The sequence below is a fragment of the Vicia villosa genome, linkage group LG2 (genome assembly GCF_029867415.1).
Source record: "Vicia villosa cultivar HV-30 ecotype Madison, WI linkage group LG2, Vvil1.0, whole genome shotgun sequence".
Lineage (NCBI taxonomy): Eukaryota > Viridiplantae > Streptophyta > Magnoliopsida > Fabales > Fabaceae > Vicia > Vicia villosa.
In genome coordinates, this window is record NC_081181.1 from 36,609,151 (window position 1) to 36,627,985 (window position 18,835).

The window sequence follows — 18,835 nt, forward strand, 5'->3', positions numbered from 1 at the left end:
ACAAGATGTCTGATTAATTTAAATACATGATATTTATTGAGTTTTTGGATTGAATCGATCAGAATAGTTATAAAATTAAATTATTACTTTTTGAGATCAAATGAAGTGGTGTTTAAATGTAATATCTTGTTGGTAATGATATTTGGATACCTCTAATTCTCTAATACTCATTCAATATCTAATTTTTACTTTATCTCTTCTTATCACATCAACAACATAGGATCAATTATCACATCATTCTCTCAATTTATTATCCCACCGTGTTAAATGGGTGTATGAGAAGACAAAAATTAAAATAGAAACATATTTAAAAGAAAGATCTCTATTGAGAAAAACATCAAAAGAGATTAAATGAAATAAGAGGTGGTGGCAGTCAATAAGAATATTTCCATCCATTTCGTCAATTTAAATCAATATGTATAATACTATAAAAAAAGAGTTAACAAATATATGACGAATTTCACAAAACAGACCTACGACACAAAGGGCATGTCCTAGATCTATCAAACCACCTCATAATACAATCTTCGTGATACACATGTGAGCAAGGACTAGGCAATTGAATAGCGATTGAACTACTTGAAAGTTCCATAAGACAAATGGAACATGTGATATGTTCAGAATTTGTCGTTCCATCTTCAATTGTAATTCTCTTAAGATTTGTAACAGAACGTGTTTGAGTAGCTTTAATGTCTCTTCTTAATAAAGCTTGGTTTATGTTGTTTTGTTGAAGAATCAAGTGACCATCTTGAACATAAGCATTAGCCGGCAAGACATCTTGTGTACTCACCCTAGGTTGGTTTCTTCCAAGATTGGTATGATATGGTGTATGAGGTTCAATGAATCTTCTTGTTGAAACATGGTTGACTTGATCATTGAGAATAAAGTGTCCATCTTCAACATGAGCATATATTTGTGGGATACTCCTCCTAAGTTGATTTCCACCATGAGACCCATAAGGAACACTCATCATTTGATAGTTAACATTGCTAATAACATTCCATGGTACAAATGGTCCAATTACATCTCCATAGTAAACATGTGAACCATTTATGATTCTATGTCTTTGATGTCCTTGTTGCTCCATTCCTTAAAGTCAAATTCTTTGCAACTGAAAAATAAAAATAGATAATTAAAATAAGAGAAGGTGAGAATATTTTGTTAAAGAAATACTAAAATCAGATCAAATACATTTTGTTTACAATTTAACGGTATGAAAAGTATAATCTTCATTTTTTTTTTTGTTTTTAAAATTTAAGAAAATAAAAATATGTTTATTTTAGTTTATTCAATATTTAGTGTACAATTTATTTAGAAGTCTGCACTCTGCACACGCACCACATATACACCATTCAACATGCATTATTCATGTCATTCTAATTTTCCTATTATCAATGCCAAGAAAGAAAGATAGTTTGATACTGAAGTATGAATAATATTTTCATAATATATATTCATAAAAATATAGGCATATTCCGGATAATATATCATTATGCTATGACAAGTTAGAATTTTCTTTTACGAACATTGTTATGTTTTACCCAAATTTTGGTCGGAAAACTAAGGTTTTTGCTAAACCTTATAAAAATAAAAGGTTCTTGTCGGGTTTCTATTTTTTTTCTTTCTCCAAATGTTAGACACGTTTAAAAGATTATACAGTATCACTCATAAGCAACAGAAAATACCCTTAATACCCTCCTCCTTCTCCTCTTGCATGCAGAAAAAGAAGAAGAGAAACACAATTGGAAATTTGTATGAACCCTAAAGATGAGCAATGCAAAGAAGAGGAAGAAGATAGAATTGTGATTGAAGAATAATCAATACCTGAACCGATTATGAGAGCTGCTGGATCGTTGAAGATCGTTGATGAGAAGAGAAACACAAAAAGAAGAGCAAAGAGTGAGCGTGAACAAGAGAAAGGGAAGAAGATAGATGATGAGTTAATTTCAGACAAAGTATGATATGGATTATATTTATACATGATTTTAGATTCACAACGTTAATATTTCATTACCAAAATAAATCTTTCTTAACAGATTTTATTTATGTTAGAAGATTTGTTATAGATAAATCTTTACCGTATTTATCATGATTAAGATGCTAGTTAGTCATTATTACTTGGATACGATTTTAATTTATTTCTCTTTTGATTTTATTTGTATTTATGAATATCTTAAGTTACTCTTAAGCACTGAATAATAAATATCTTAAATTTTGAAAAACTCTTAATCTATACCTTGAGCTTCTTAGCCACCACGTGCGTTGTCAAAAATGTCTCCTGTTTCTGTAGATGTATATCTGGAAGTACATTTTTTTGGTTCAAAGTTCATTTGTTTCGTAGGTGCATCTAGGAAATATTTTCAATCATGCACATCCGAAAGCATTTGATCTTATATTCACGCTAGACTCTTCTCCCCCCTTATTCTTCACTTTCCATCTTCTCTACACTCCCAGTCTCTTTCAACTTCAAAAATCAAACTTCCACAAAACTCCGTTGTTTTCCCTCGAGTTCGACAGTGAACATCAACGTCAACGATCAACACATTCGAACTCGTTCAACACTCAATTTAATTGGTAGGTTTTTGATTTTTTGAGTTATTTTCGAGTATTTCCCGTAATAGAGTTAAAATTCAATTTTTAGGTGTGAAATGATTTGATAGTTTTAAAAGCAAAGTTTAGAGACAATGTAGGAATTTATTGATGTGTAAAAAAGACGATCAAGCCACCAAAAATGGGTTTTTTAACGGCTGGAATACCGACAGACGTCATTGTTGCGTTTTGAAAGTTGCATCACGTTCCGTAAGTGCATCTACGAAACAAACAAAATATTAGGTAGTTCCGTATGTGCATATACAGAAGAAACCCAGTTTTAGAAATGCTAGGTGCTTTCGTAGATGCATTTATATAAGCTTTCCATATATGCAACTACGGAGTTATAATTGAGCTTTTTTCCTTTTGTTTTAATAAGTTAATTGTACCTAATTCAACTTTATTTGTAATACAATGCAGACATCATGGTCGACCAATCAGACCGACTTATATCTGGGAGGATTGTACAACATGCCTTCGTGAGACGTGCACAAATGCAGATAGTGTCATAGTGACATATGGCACCTCCGTTTCAGCAGATGTAGCTGACATCTCTGTTCTAGCAGACGTGAATGATGGGGCCACGATGCAGACTCACAAGGAGCATAGTGGACATGGGCCTTCCACTTCTACTTCTTCATCCCGTAGGTATCAAGATGATGGTGATGGTACTTCATAGGCGCCCTCCACCGCAGAAGTCGGGATACTTCTGCTCCTCCTATGCCTACTTCTACTCCTCCTGTGCCACATCTGGTAGATGCAGGATCTTTTGTGCCACCTCCTGATGGTGCGGACCCATTCCACAGGGAGGCTGGTGCGCCTGAGGTGCTTGAGGGTTACCCAGGAGGTCCTTCGGATTTATCCCTGTTGACAAGATACGCAGATCATACTACCAGACATGTCTGGAACAGAGAGATAACATTTCTTAGACTTATTACTTTTTAAACCTCAATGGAAATTTATTATTTCTAACTTTGCGTGTTATTAATAGTGTTTTCTTTGGAAATTTTCTGGATAGGGCTTCCTAGAAGTTCTACAACGACGGGAGGAAGATTTTATTTCTACAACAGCCTACAGAGGCGTGATTTCAGGATGTCCTTGCAGCTTCTAGGCTAAAGAATCTATGTCAGATCGGGTACTCCACTATACATAACGGGATGCTGATGGCATTTGCGGAGAGATGACACCCAGAGACGTCCTCACTTCATCTGCCTCATAGTGAGATTACCATTACTTTAGACAAAATCACATGCGTCCTGCATATACCTATTTGGGGTACCCTGTAACAGCTCGATTTTATTCGCTATTATTTTAGTAATTATATTATTTGATGTTGTTAATAATTATTTATTTATTTAGTTATTATGTGATATAATAATTATTTAAGTATTTAATTATGTGTGTGTTTGTGTTATTTGGCTTAATTAAGTAATTAGAGAGATTTTAATGATTTGAGCCTAAGTGGTAGAATATAACATAATAGATGGATTATGGGTTAAGCCCATTAAGATAAGAGATAGTAAGAGTAGAGATTAGGGTTGGAGAATCATAACTCATTTTGGGGGAGAAATAAGAAATAGAAGAGCGAAAAATTCAAAGGGAAAAGCACTTGAGGGAAGAAGAAAAATTATATAGGAAGCCTCAACATTTACAGCAAGTTTCAGCAGAAAACCACCTTGGCAAATCGGGTGTATCTCTCAATCCAACCGTTGGATCATTCCGATACTTGGTCACGGCGTTCCTGACTCGTAAAGGTAAGTTCTGAGCGGAGTGATTTTCATTTTGAGGGTTTTTAAGTTCTTCTGATAAGCCAATTTCCGAACTGGATTTTAGGTGTGTCTCCAAATGATGTTAGAAATGATTTCTTTTGGAGAAAAGCTTAGAGCTATGGTGAAAGAGTCCAAATTTACCAAGGTAAGGGTGGGGTTCTTTCATGATAAAGTGTTGTACGATAGTATGTTATGGTGGGTAGATTCTATACTTGATATCCATGTTCTTCTATGTGCAATTTTGGGTATTTGATGGTTTGTTGGAATGTGATGATATAAATGTGATAAGTTGTGTGCAATTGATAATCTATATGCATTAGATTGTTGTGCTTGTTGTGGGTAAACCATTGATAGTGAAATAATGAGTTTAGTTGTGGAATTGAAAATGTTAGGGTTTATGTTAGATTCTCGTGAAATTGACTCTAATCATGTTTTGAATGAATTGTCGATAACATGTAATTATGTTTGTGTGAGCTATGTAATGAATTGTTGATAACATGTAATCATGTTTGTGTGCGTTATGTATTGATGAATTGTAGATAACATGTACTTATGTTTGTTGTTAGTATGTTGAATTTGTTGTTGTTGTTGTTGTAGAACCTATGGTCAAAGTTGATAGGTTGTATTGTGTGGATAAGCATGAAGTGAATATTGTTGTATAGTTGGAAATGATTATGTTTGAAATAACATGATGTATGCTCTTTATGGCGAATAGATGTTGTTATGACGAAGACGATTATATGATGATACTTATACGATGATGATGATGTATTGTGAAGTTGAATATGTTGTTATTGTTGATGTGTTGTTATTATAACTTGTTGTTGATGTGTTGATGAAGTTGTAGGCCTATGGCCAATGTTGAATAAGTTGAATCGTCCCAATATATGGACATGTTTGAGTTGTAGGTCAAATGACCAGTGTTGATTTAATTTGATGCAATTGATGCATGTTTAAGTTGTTGTTATTGTTGTATGTTTAAGTTGTTGTTGTACTTGTGGATGTTGCATCATTGCGTCGCATAGCATAGCATAACATAAAGTTGGCCTGGATTGGCAATGTTCAAGTTGGAGCTAATGCTCATTAAAGTTGGCCTGGGTTGACACGTTTTAAGTTGAAGGCTTTGCCTTATGCCTCAGAATTACTGGCAATGTTTAAGTTGGGAGTTTACTCCGAATGGTACCACATGCATTTGAATAGTTTGAGTTGCATAATGAGTCGCATATCGAGTTGTTGTGTTGATGAATGATTGTTATGTTAAGTTGATTATGTTGTTGTCTAAGTTGGATTAAGTTGATTATGTTGTTTTTTAAGTTGGATTAAGTTGATTATGTTGTTGTTTAAGTTGGATTCGTGGTTGTGAATTCATTGCTATGTTTTGTTGATGTTTGTCGTGATGATAGTTACGTCGATTCTCGTTGTGATTATGAAGGAAATGTTGTAGTTGTTGATGAATTAGTTGTGAATTTGAATATATTATTGTGATTGATTATTAACATTGTTGTTATGATGCAAGTTACTTTGAGATGAGAAGTGGTGAATAGTGTATGATCTTATCTTCGCTATAAGTATTATCATACATTCTTTTATACTGTTTGATATCTCACCCCTTCTACTGATGTTTCCCCTACCATGTGAAATGGGCAAGTACTCAAGTATAGCTGTGGAAGTTTGTAGCTTCATTGAGTCCAGTTGGTGTGTCGCTCTGATATGTAGCACTCGGGGGATGTTTATTTTGTTGTTTCATGTAGTTAACATATAATTTTTTGAGTTCTAAGGTGAATAATGAGAATTACTATGATGTTTCAAAGTTGTTTCTGATTGAATAAAGATGATTTGTTTATAAAATCGAATGTTATGATTCTGCAGCATATTAAATAAAAGTTGGTTTGTTCTTAGAGCTGATATAAGTCGTTTGTGATCCTCTGAGATTGAAGTGTTGCGTATCTGATTATGTGTTATTTATATGAAGTAAATGTGATATCCCAAATTCTTGTTGATAGTTTTTAAAATACTCTAATTTCTGCATTATAATTTCGGGTAGAATTTGGGGTGTTACATACCCTCCTTTGTCACGGTAGGACGACGAAGGAGGAAGCGAGAGAGGCTTTGGTTGAGGGGCTCGCAGCTGATCTAAAGGATGCGTTTGAGGAGGTGGAGAGGACCTGTGGCGCGCATGTGAGGTTTTCCTTCTTGACGCAGAGATTTGATGTCGAGTCACTTGCGGAACAACAGGCTGTTGGTGACCCAGTTGAGGTAGAGATACACAGACAGCGAGTGCTTAGGTGTTACTTCTTATTTTTGATCGGAACTCAGCTGTTTGTGGACACGATCTCCTCCAATACAAATGTCGTTTATCTGAGGTACTTTTTAGATACCGCACGGATCCATGAGTACAACTGGGGAGTTCATGCGGCAGTTTATCTACTGTCTGAAGATACCTCACGATCCTTTTGTCTCTGATCCTATCTTGATGACCCGTTGGCAGATATATGAGGCCTTTGCAGATTTTCTCCATCACATGATTCCAAACGAGGCTCGGGCTAAGGAGCAGAGGTAGACTGGAGCTGCACGACAGGTACATCACTTGGTACTTCACTGTGTCACACCCGTACATGATCCCCACTACAGAGGGATCTCCGCCATACCATCACATCAAGAGATATTGCAGACTCATAAGTCTCAGTTTGACCATACTAAGGATGTGCTTCCCCGTTGTCATGAGATACTTGAGATCGCGCAGGCAGGCCTTGGCGATGGTTTCTTCCATGAGGGGTCTGGTCAAAGGCATATACTGGAAGATATCATGAGGGTGGCAGAGGGGGAATTTTTGTACCATAGACATTGTGCCAGTACATGTGGGGCACTTGACAGTAGAGGCAGAGTACCCGGCAGATGAGGTGGTGGACGCAGAGGTGGCGCCAGAGGTAGAGGAGAGGATGGGGTTGTTGTTCGGCACACACAATAGTGATCGTGCTTATTATTTTGATGTCTGTATTTTTATTAGATTGATGTACTTTATTTTAATTATGTTTGACACTATTTGGATGGTTTATACGATGTATTATTTTTGTATACCATATACCATTGCCTTTACATTACACTATCTTGATGTACTATATTTGGAGTGAAATGTTGTTGATTTAAAATATAACAAAATGTTTCGTAGGTACATCTACGAAACATTATGTTTTTAACACGTTCCGTAGATATATCTACAGAACATTTCCTGAACTGAATTAATTTGAATTTTTCCAACGTTCACTATATTTTTAATGCTTCCGTAGATAAGGCTCTGGAAAGAAATAAATTTTGGCAAAAAAAAGGTGTTTCCTGATGGGCATCTCCGAAATTAGGGGGCATAAATGGAATTTCACCAGGTGTCTAAGAGTATTAAGGGGTGAATTGAGATTTTAGGGTTGTGATATTTCCTAAATTTTTAATTTCAACACCAATTCACTGTTAAAACAAACAAGATTAGCTATTAACTTTTGAATCTCAAAACCAAAGTTTGAAATAGTATAGGAATGAAAATTGGATATCTAACTCAAAATAACATCTTAATAATTCATTTGAGGGCTGCTCTTAGGACGGTATGTTCTGACCTCTTCCTTAAATAAGATGGTATGGGTAATGTAGGAAGCTCTTAGTCACAACCAATAAATTGGGAAAACCTTTCAATCGAGCTCAACTCCTTCAAATGTTGTCAAAACTAGGCTGCAAGTTCAGAGTTCAACTTTGAGTTATCAACCCTTTTCAATTACTATTCTAAAATTTCAGTAAAATATGGATATCTACAAAACAATATTGATATACATTGTCTCATTGTTTTCTATATTATAAATTTATATTTGATGAAATGGGTCATTTTATCCATTGAGAGTGGTCATGTTTTTTATGAACAAAAAGTTAATTCATAGTAATTTGCTTTATCAGTATTATTGTACTCTCTCTGTCCTAAATTATAAGAGAAAATCAATTTTTAGATTCATTGAATAATTAATGTATCTGGTCTATATATAGACTAGATACATTAATTATTCAATGAATCTGGTCTATATATAGACTAGATACATTAATTATTCAATGAATCTGGACGGAGGGAGTATTAAATATAGTGTAACACCCTATTTTCTCTGTTAATTATTTATTACGATATTATAAACGTGATTAGAAAATAGTAAAGCAGAATGCCACATCCCTTAAAACTCATGACATAACAATCATTTTGTATAACTTCTCTTCAGAAAACATGCAGCGGAATAGGTAATTAAAATTAATTCATGACACTCAAGCTTCAACATAAATAGATTCCACCTCGCTATGGTCCAACATTAAATTCAAAACGTGATACATAACAAAGAACCCCAAAACGAAACATAATAAATTCTCGTGTCCCCGGTGTTACATATTAGAGCGAACCCTAAGACTCCATCAAAAAGCAACACAAGAATCCATGAATTACTCAGGTACCTGATCACTTGTACTCCCCGAGGAGCACAAACACAACAATACAAAAGGGGTGAGAAATCATTCAAATAATTAAATGGTGTAAATCACATGTTAAGGAGTAGTATTCACAGACAAACCACATCAATAACAATTTCCATACACATAAATATTATCATAATATATGCACCTTTATTGTACACAGTCCACATTCATTAGTATATGGAATGTGACTCAACTATCACGACTCTATGCATGCGGTACCAACATATACAATATGATTCATTCATACGAACCTGATTCCTGTCGGAATTCGGGTAAGTCATGCACGTTCCCCTGAACGACCACTTATCTCCTAGTGTGCATACGAAAGTTGAGTTTCCAGATGAATGAATGTTGAATTTCTCTTTCTTGAATTTTGCTAAATTCAATTGAGTTGAACTTTAATTTTTGAGGAAAATAAAAAAAAAATTGTGGATCAATATTTGAGGAAATAAAAGTAAATTTTCAATAATAAAAAATATTATAAGATTGTAGCCTGAAATCCCGTTGTTTATATTAACGATAATGAATATAATAAAAAATGAGCATAATTGTTTTTTTATCATATGCTTAATGTGCATTCGATAAAAATTAAATTACTTATATAATTATATTATATTTTCTAATTAAATTTATTAATGATGTGATATGATATGTATTATATACAAATGATGAAATGATCAATGGGAAAATAGTTAATTAATTTTTTTATTAAATAAAATAATTTTCATATATTTTAATAATAATGTTTATTCTTTAGATTGTTAAATTTTATATTATAAAACTGATATTAATTTTTATGGTGATTTGAATTGATGATGGTTGTTTTGACGGTGATTCGCAATGACGACGTAAGTGGCTGAGAGAAATGCTTTAATTGTGATTCTTTGTTGAGCGTGAGTGGCCTTTGACGGTGATTCTAAAAAAAGAAGAGAATAAACAACATAAAAAGAGGATTCAGTTTTGGCGCAAAAGGTGCATTCATAGATGACGACGGGTGAAAACACTATAGTGAACTTTTTATACGCGGGTGAAGGATATGGGGTGGCGACGGTAGGTTCACCGTCGTGTCCTTCGATAACTGTTTGTAATCATGGGTGACAGTAGGTTCACCTTCGTGAAGTTTGATAATTTTTAAGTGGGCACAACGGTTGGTTCACCGTCGTGACCTTTGATGAGTTTCTCATGGTGCAGGGCGTGTGTTATTTGGTTTGGTGGGCGACAGTTAATGTACCATCGTAACATATAATTTAGGACGATTTTTAACCCATCGTGAACTGATTTTCAGGGTGGTAGTTGTATAACAGTCGTTATATTTAATAATTTTTAAAAATTGTAAGGACGGTAGGTGTATACCGTCGTGACACACGTCTCTATATTAGAGTTACGACATTTATCAAGTAACTGTTGTGATTTTTGTGTCGTAAAACCCTAATTTTATTGTAGTGACTCGACTCCCACTTGGAGCCCGGATGAGACTAGGCACCCATCATGGATTCCCACCTAGGCTCATCTCCACATAACACGACATGATGATGCATGACATACAAACATGCACAATTCCTATGCAAAATCAACTCCGAAATAAGTGCCCGTCGAATAAAGTGTGATCTTCTTCTCCTTTTCCGAGCAAAACGGCAACGACCTGATACCCACAATTATTGTCAGTACCCACATCAACTATATTATCAATATATTTTTGCATAAATAGTGGCATCTCATCAATGTAGATCATCAGAGATTTTTTTATCGGAGGTGTGCGAGGCGGCTTCGAAATACGTGCTCCTTTGTTAGCACTACACTTGGACTTTGGTGTGGGTGAATCCGGGATCATTGCATCAACATGTTCATAATAAGAAGGATTTCTTTTAGTCGATGTGTCATCTTGGGTAGTTTTCGGATTTTTAGGCGCACCTTTGGTTTTAAGCGGTTGAGATGGAGGTTTCAAATCGGTGGTCTCCGAAAATGCATTTGCAATTGTTTTTTATGTGAAACTTCACGGTGTCATCCCCTTTAGTAAACTTATCCATTATCTCTTCCAACTCGTCGGAGATGGTAATTTTGGATTCACCCTCTTTCGCCGGTTCGAAATCATCAAAGTGGAGCTTTTTCCAATGATCGATTACTTCATCCATGCGTATCGGGGAATTCAACTTCATCTTTTTTGAAAGTATACAAGCACGTGGAAGATCGTAAGTTTTTCTAATTGTATACCCATATTTTGAACTATCCGGGCCCGTCGTTTCCGCCCGCCTCGCTTCATGAAAAATAAAATTCAATCCCACACTAGATATGTTGTAAATCAATTGCGAGTAGAGATTTCTACCCTTAAACCGGTGTTTCACAACCGTCTTGCTCCGACCAAACGATGTTTGAATTTATTTATGTTGATTTTGGAGCATTTGGTTCACAGTGTCCCATCCCCTACACAAATCCCCCTCGCTATCACCAAACCATTTCTTCAATTTCGCATGTGCGGATTCAACACGGTTAGTTGTAGTGCAACCAAGATGTCTAACTCGATCCGTCCAAGCACAAACAACTTTTTATTTTACTTTTTCAAGGATAATACTTTCGATGTAATGAAAAAAAGTGTTCAATCCGACACACAATGTCCGGAGTTGTACCACTTTCTCGGTATACAATTCTTTGAAACATGCATCTAAAATCTCCCTCCATGCGGCCATTATCTTGTCAACCAAAACACCGGCTTTGATGATGTTTCAGTTGTCATCCTTTATTTCTTTTGTGCCAACCACGAGTTTGAGCTTAGTTCTCACATTGCATGTTATGTGATACCAACAAAGTAATGCAGTGGATATCGGGAAGACGGTACCTACTGCATTCATCAAAGCATTATCTCGGTCGGGAACGATGACACTAGGCATATTTTTTTGATCAACCAACAAAGTCTTACATATTTCCAAAGCCCGTGTAAATTTATCTTCTTTTTCACATTCCAAAAAAGCGAATCCAACCGAATATGTCTTTGCCCATGGAGGTCTCACCAACAATTTCTAGAAGTGGAAGCCTATACTTGTTGGTCTTGTATGTCGAATCAATTATAAGAATGGTTGGAAATGTTTTGAACAACTTGATACTTTTGGGATGAGTCCAAAATATGTAACAAACCGTAACTTTGTCCTCACAAGTTCTAAAGCTTGAAATGTATTGGTTATCACCGAAAAGTTTCAAAAGGTGTTGCATTTCCGACCTCGGGCCCATTTTCTAACTTTAAGATGGTACCATTCATTGTATACCTGCTTGATATTTGATAATGGCTTTGGTTGACTTTTATACCCTTTTATGTACCACAAAACCAAGAAAATCTCCCTCCTGCACACAAAAAGCCCATTTTAATGGATTCATTTTTAATCCATATTGCCTCATCCTTTCAAAGGATTTTCTAAGATGTTCCAAACGTGTCGATTTACTAGTCGACTTTATCACAATATCATCGATGTAAATCTGCATAAAGTCTTTGATAAAATCACGAAACATAGAATTCATTACCCTCTGGTATGTTGCTCCGACATTTTTCAAGCCGAATGGCATGACCACTCATTCATAGGTTCCTAATGCCCCTGGGCAACGAAACGCCGTCTTCAAGACATCCTCATCTACAATAAAAATTTGGTTATAACCAGCATAACCATCAAGCATACTCAAGTATTCAAAACCAGCGGCAAAATCAATTAACATTTCTGCCACAGGCATGGCGTACTCATCTTTAGGAGTGGCAGCGTTTAAATCTCTAAAATCAATGCACACTCTTAACTTTCCATTTTTCTTCATGGCTGGCATAATATTTTCCAACCATTCAACGTACCTTGCAGTTATTATGAACTTGCTCTTGAGGAGCCTTTCGACTTCCTCCTTTATTTTTGACATTATTGCTGGAGAAAAACGTCGAGGTGTTTGCTTCACTGGCTTTTTTCCAGCTTGTATTGGTAGCTTTAGTTCGACCAACTCCCTGCTCAAACCTGGCATTTCATTATAGCCCCAAGAAAAACAATCTTTAAATTCTTTTAACAATAATATTACCTCAGATTTGAGCTTTTTGTCGATGTTGGCGCTGATATATGTGGGTCGTTTATCCCCTTTCTCGCCAAGGTCGATTTCCTCTAAGGGATCTCGTGGCTGCATTTTCTCAGGCGCCATGGGATCCTTTTCGAAACTTAAAGGTTCTTCGTCATATATGCAACCAAAACGTTGCCTATTGACGTCTTTAACCACATCTTCTCTATCTGGTGGCTTTGGATCAATAGCCAAATTTGCTTCTGAGATTCGAATTCTGTTGGCCTCTTCAGCCATACTTACTTCATCCTCTAAAGTCGAATTTATTTTGTTTTCAGCAATATATGCCAAAATCTTTTTTAGAGCTTCTAGCTCAGACATCTTCATTATTGTTGTTTCCCCAGCCCGTTGGCGCAGGGTTTGTTACATATGGATCCTCTAAAGGCTCCACGTCCCATATGAAACCATGAGTTTCATGCAGCTTCAAAGAGACAAATGCCCCGCTCAAGTTTGCATACACCTCTTCGGCTGGTTGACAAGGAGCAATATTTACTAGCTTCATGTCGAACTGCTTTTGGCCGACATTATTAACATCAGCCATGAAATAGCTCTGGTCGACCTCGATGTTTTCGACAATAACATCTTCCCTCCAAATAATCAAGCGTTGATGTATGGAATAAGGAACAACCCCGATCCCATGTAGCCACTCTCTTCCAACCAACAGGTTGTAGCTAGGCTTTCCCTTGATGACCATGAAAATGGTAGGTCGAGTCACTGAGCCGACAGTGATGTTTACCTGAACTCCCTATCTTAGGGGGTTCGCTCGGTCCTACAAGGAACATACAATTACAACGGATTCACTGAAAATCCAGGTTACCTCACGGCCAGGTACAAGTACAAACAAGGTCATTCCACCCATTTCACCTTCTTTTTTAAAAAAAAAAAAGTATTTTCGGATGTGCACATCTGAAATCACATTTTTTTCAAAAAAATGTGCATTCGGAGATATACTTTCAAAATATAGGGGCATTTGTGAAATTTCGCTGCGGATTGCTAAAAAGATAGGGAGGTATATAAAGAAATTGTCACAATCAATTGCCTTGAGCCCAGCGTTTAAAAAAATTTCAAAAAAAAAAAAAAAGCCTTGTGACAATTGATTCATGCTTAGAAAATGCGCTTTTTCCTTTGGCAGAATGATATGAAATATTGTGCCAGTCGATTGTAACCATATGTCCGTCGATTGACATGTTCAAAAAATTGAAATTTTGATAAGTTTTTTGGAAACACGTAAAACACTTGATGCATGAATAATTACAGTGTGAGCACTTAGTCTATGAATAATAAAAAACATATTTGTACCTTAAATCCATAAGACACTCTTGATTAGTAAAAATATCCAATGAAACTAGAAATCTTTTTTATCTTAATTTTAGCAAAAACATCTTGACCTTCTTTGTCAAACATTTATCTTCATCAAAACACAATAATGCTGGAAAAACTTGTCTTCACAATAGAAAGCGTACTCTCAATGAGGTTTCACATATCCACTTGCTTTGCATCATGAGACTGTAAATTTAGTTCACATTCCAAGGGGAGCAAAACATATGTGCTGACTTTATGGTCAAGGAGGGTGAGCATTCCGCTTTCTCATTTCACTGAAATCAACCTAAGCTTGCTTGAGAGACAAACCAGCTTCTTCTTTTCTTTTCTTTTTTTTGATTTGTTACTTTGTAACACCACCAAAAAAATTGACACAGGCAATAGAGCAGAAACCTAATCATCTCCACAAATAATTATGTAATTAAGGTTTTTGCATGTTAAAAATAACCTTCATGAGAGGAATTAAACTCAAACAAATGGGGGAGGATGTACAATAACCACAAGGAAGCAAGGGATAGAAACAAAGTAAGAAATTTGGATGCATAAAAAAGTCATATGAATCATCATCACTTGAATGTTTTCATTCTTTTCTGAGCTTGAATTGAATCCTCTCTAATGTCAACATCTCTAAAATGAGCAATGTTTTGATTGCCAGAAAGAGGGTTATCATGATCCTGCATAATCAAAATGAATAAACAAAATAATTAGACCTCAAAGGATCATTAACTTCATTTATGCAAAAATACTCGACTTCATTTAATAACTTTTGAGCACAGAAAATTGCAAAGCAATCTTGGTTAGGAATTGACTCTCAACTAGCCTAAGTTCATGTTAAAAGGTTCAAATATTAATGAAGACAAAAATACCGTTATGTATACCTTCGGAGAAGAGGTTGCGCCACTTGGCTCTTTGTTTGCACGCTTCCCAAGATCAATTTGCACCGAAATGTTAGCCTTCGAGAGATCTAGCCCGGCACTTTGTAGTGCCTGAGTTAGATTGTTCAGCAACCTGTTTTACAAATGATTTTATACATCTCATTAAAAGGTCAAATAGACTTCAACAAAAGCTACGACGTTATCCTAATAGACGTTTGCAGATAAATATTAATCTAAGCCATTTTGAAAAAAGCATCTAGAGGCAAGGCCCGTGTATTCAAATAGAGAATATGGCAGCTCTATAGCACTATGGCATAGTGGAATTTTAACAAACCGCTATTATTCTGCTAGACGTGATCTAGTACAAAGTCTTGTCATATAGCAGCATTAGCATTAATATAGCAAAATTTGAACAAATCACTAATTTTCGCAATTGCAAGTGACAGCATTGGGAAAGGTTTCAAACTTGGTATGGTCCTAAGAAGAGTTTACGTAATACAAAAAGAATGATTGGCGATGAGCATGACCAGCATCCTACAAAATACAATATAACCAAACTGCTAGATTCAACAATCATGAACTAACAAAAAACACTTGTAGAACAATTTTAACTTATTAGCCAATTCCTTCAAAGCAACTCTTGAATCCGACATATTTCCTTTTTTCATAAAGAAAGCTAATCACACACGAGAAAGAATTGTAAAAAACAGGACAAAGTCAACATACATGTAACCTCGAAATTGTCAAATATTCATACCATTATAGGGAAATCTTTACGAACATATTTATTGACAAATGTAACACGTGACAAGTTCAAAAATTAAAAGAAAGAACTTCAAATGGTTAGAATTTTAAAACAGTAAAAAAATAAATATTTTTAGAAACGAGAAATGAATAGATTGTAGAAATGAACGATGTTAAATAAGCTATACAATCATCAAAATTTTCAGTGGAATAAAAAGATGATTTTCAAGTAATTACGCACTCTTGGGAGTATACACTCGAGATGCTGACTGTCCCTCCTTCAATTGTAAGTTCATCCTGCGGGTTCAGGTGTTCACTAATTGCAGGACACTCAGTTGATTGTGCATCAGAAACAGTTCCATGAAGAGGATGGGAAAATACACCATCACTTCTGACAGGGACAGACATGTTTGCATGCATAGGTGCGGGCAGAGAAATTCCCTTGCTTGCTAAATCAGGTTGCCTCTCTACTGTTTTTCCGACAATATCCCGACTCAGATCATGATCCATCATAGTCTGAGCACCACTAAGCATAGTTGGAGAGATACTAATGTTGCTTTCGTCAAACTTTCCGGGAAATGGCAAAGCCGGACCTGAACCATTCTTTACAGATGCAGGTTGACCAACAAAGTTTTGTACACGCCAATGGCTATTTCTCTGCAATATTATTGCGGGTAAGCATTCTATATCAATAAATCAACAAAAGCACGAGAACCTAAAAGTATGGTTTAATAAGTTTACCCAAGGCATCAACTTCGACGGCTCTTGACTCCAACCTTGATACGATCCCTCATATTTTTGTACCTTCTCCTGTAAGTACTGAACATACTCGATCACCTGCAGAGAAGCATGATAAATCAAATGGTTCGGAGATTTATGGTCAGCTAAATTATCAACTAATATAAACATGAAAATGATAAGTATTTCTAAGATTACAAAAGTACCTCTAATAAGAATGACGCTGTGTCCCTCTTTTGATCACATTGAGGTATGAGATCCCTCAATATTTGGAATCTGAAGAACAATGTCACCAATCATCAATCTCCAAAGCTTAGTGACAAATTATAAAAACTTCAACTTAAAGCATTAAACTTCAACAACACAGCTCTCATGTATCTCAGAAACCAGTGTTATCAATGGCAGATGGCGGTCCATGGCAAAGAGCCAAAATCCCGCCATACTGGCTGCTTTGGGGAGCCGTCATAGCGGATTATGGCAAAAAAACCAGCAATATGGGCCGATATTTACCATTGTTGCCAGCCAAAAAAACAACCATTGATATCCACAAAAGCGCCGCCGTGGCGAACATTTAATAAAACATACACTAGAACACCAAGCATATGCCAGTAATATTTTCCCAATATGTATTTCACACATACCTCTCATTTATCTTGCTTCTTCTACGCTGCTCGGTTACAGAATGTTTCGATCTTATTACACTAGCCTTATCAGTAGCTTTTCCATCTGCTTACACAGCAAATTAAACCAATACAACATTTCATGATTTCAAATGCTCAAACAAAATCAATTTACCAAATTCAATAATCTTTACAAAATAAAAAATTTAAAACATCATACAAAACAAAGAAACACACCTATAATCGGATCTAACAACAACATAAGAAAAAGGTAAAAACATGTTTTTTAGAAGAAACAAGAAAGATACCTTTATTGGAGTTAGGGGCAGAGGAGGAAGTGCCTAGTTTTTTAGAAGAATTGAACTCTTCCTCATCGTACTCGTCGTCTTCTTGGTTCACTTTTCCTGCTTTCATTGTTGTACGCAAAAGGTATCACTCAACAATTCTGAATCCCAAAAAAATGAAAACTTTGAGCGAAAAGGGAACAACCCATATGAGAAATTGAAAGCGAGAAAAGAAAAAAATGGAAATTGGATTTCGAACCTCAGAAGGTGATCTACGCCGGCGATGAAATGGGAGTGAGTGTCTCCGGCAAAGGACATTAGTGACCACCACCGGAGAGAAGAGGTAAGTTAGCATGTGGTTGAACTCATGCGCATCTCGTGAGCCTTCTGCATTTGGCAATAAACCCTTTTCCTTTCCTTTCCTCTATTTTTTTTTCTTTTTCTACTATTCACTATAAAATGAGTCATCAATTTAATAATTTAATAAATATATAAATTTACAGAGGAGTTGTATTCTATTCTTATTCCAACAATAAGTTATAACTTATAATATATATTGACTATTAATTCTTTTTAATATAATGTTTAAAAATATAAATAATAATTTTTTCTCCACATTTAATTATTTAATATTTTTAATCATTAAATTAAAAAAATAATTTTTTTTTTATTTTCGAAATTAAATTAAAAAATAAATTAAGGAAGAATATCTCTCCTCAAATTTGTATAATATCATATTTTAAATTTAAAAGTGTATGTATTATAAAATAATTATCATTAATGGTTGTGGATAATAGAAATGCATCCTCTCATTTCTTATAGTTCTATTTTTTTATCTAAAAAAGATATTTTTTATTTATTTAAATCTTTTGTTAATCTGAAATATTAAATTATTTATTTAATGCTGTCAATTAAATGATGAGAGTATCATGTGTTGTGACATAAATGTTGGTTTAACATGATAAGCATTAACATTGAATTAATATTGGGTTAAGAGAGACACACAAATGAGAGATCACATAATCTTCTCATTTATAAAATAACTTACAAAAATTATAATTTTATTTTGTGTTATGTTAAAATATTAAAAAGAAAAATATATTTTCAGTGAATCTTTAATAAAATAAGTTATTCATGTTTGTGATTTTTAAAAAAAAATTATCATTTGTAATTAACTAATTATATTTTTTATGTAGAAGATATGAAAAAAAAACTAAATTCAAGTAATTAATTAGTGATATTATAATTATATATGTAATTTTGTAGGGTATTTGTTATTTTGATGAAAAAATTGTCAGGTGATTTTTTTAATAAATATTTGGCACACA

General features: G+C 34.9%; 2 protein-coding genes across 2 annotated transcripts; both read right to left on the minus strand.

The window, feature by feature from the left end:
* Positions 1-460: 460 nt before the first annotated feature.
* On the minus strand, positions 461-1,087 carry LOC131648854 (uncharacterized). Its single transcript, XM_058918583.1, has one exon. The coding sequence runs from the start codon at positions 1,085-1,087 to the stop codon at positions 461-463; it is 627 nt and encodes a 208-aa protein (XP_058774566.1).
* Positions 1,088-14,646: 13,559 nt separating this feature from the next.
* LOC131650050 (transcription factor BIM2) lies at positions 14,647-17,929 on the minus strand. Its single transcript, XM_058919792.1, has 8 exons — positions 17,767-17,929; positions 17,532-17,668; positions 17,245-17,329; positions 16,810-16,879; positions 16,607-16,702; positions 16,107-16,522; positions 15,125-15,254; positions 14,647-14,920 (listed from the first exon to the last, which is right to left on the minus strand). The coding sequence occupies exons 2-8, from the start codon at positions 17,635-17,637 to the stop codon at positions 14,813-14,815; spliced, it is 1,011 nt and encodes a 336-aa protein (XP_058775775.1). The 5' UTR covers positions 17,638-17,668; positions 17,767-17,929; the 3' UTR covers positions 14,647-14,812.
* Positions 17,930-18,835: the final 906 nt, after the last annotated feature.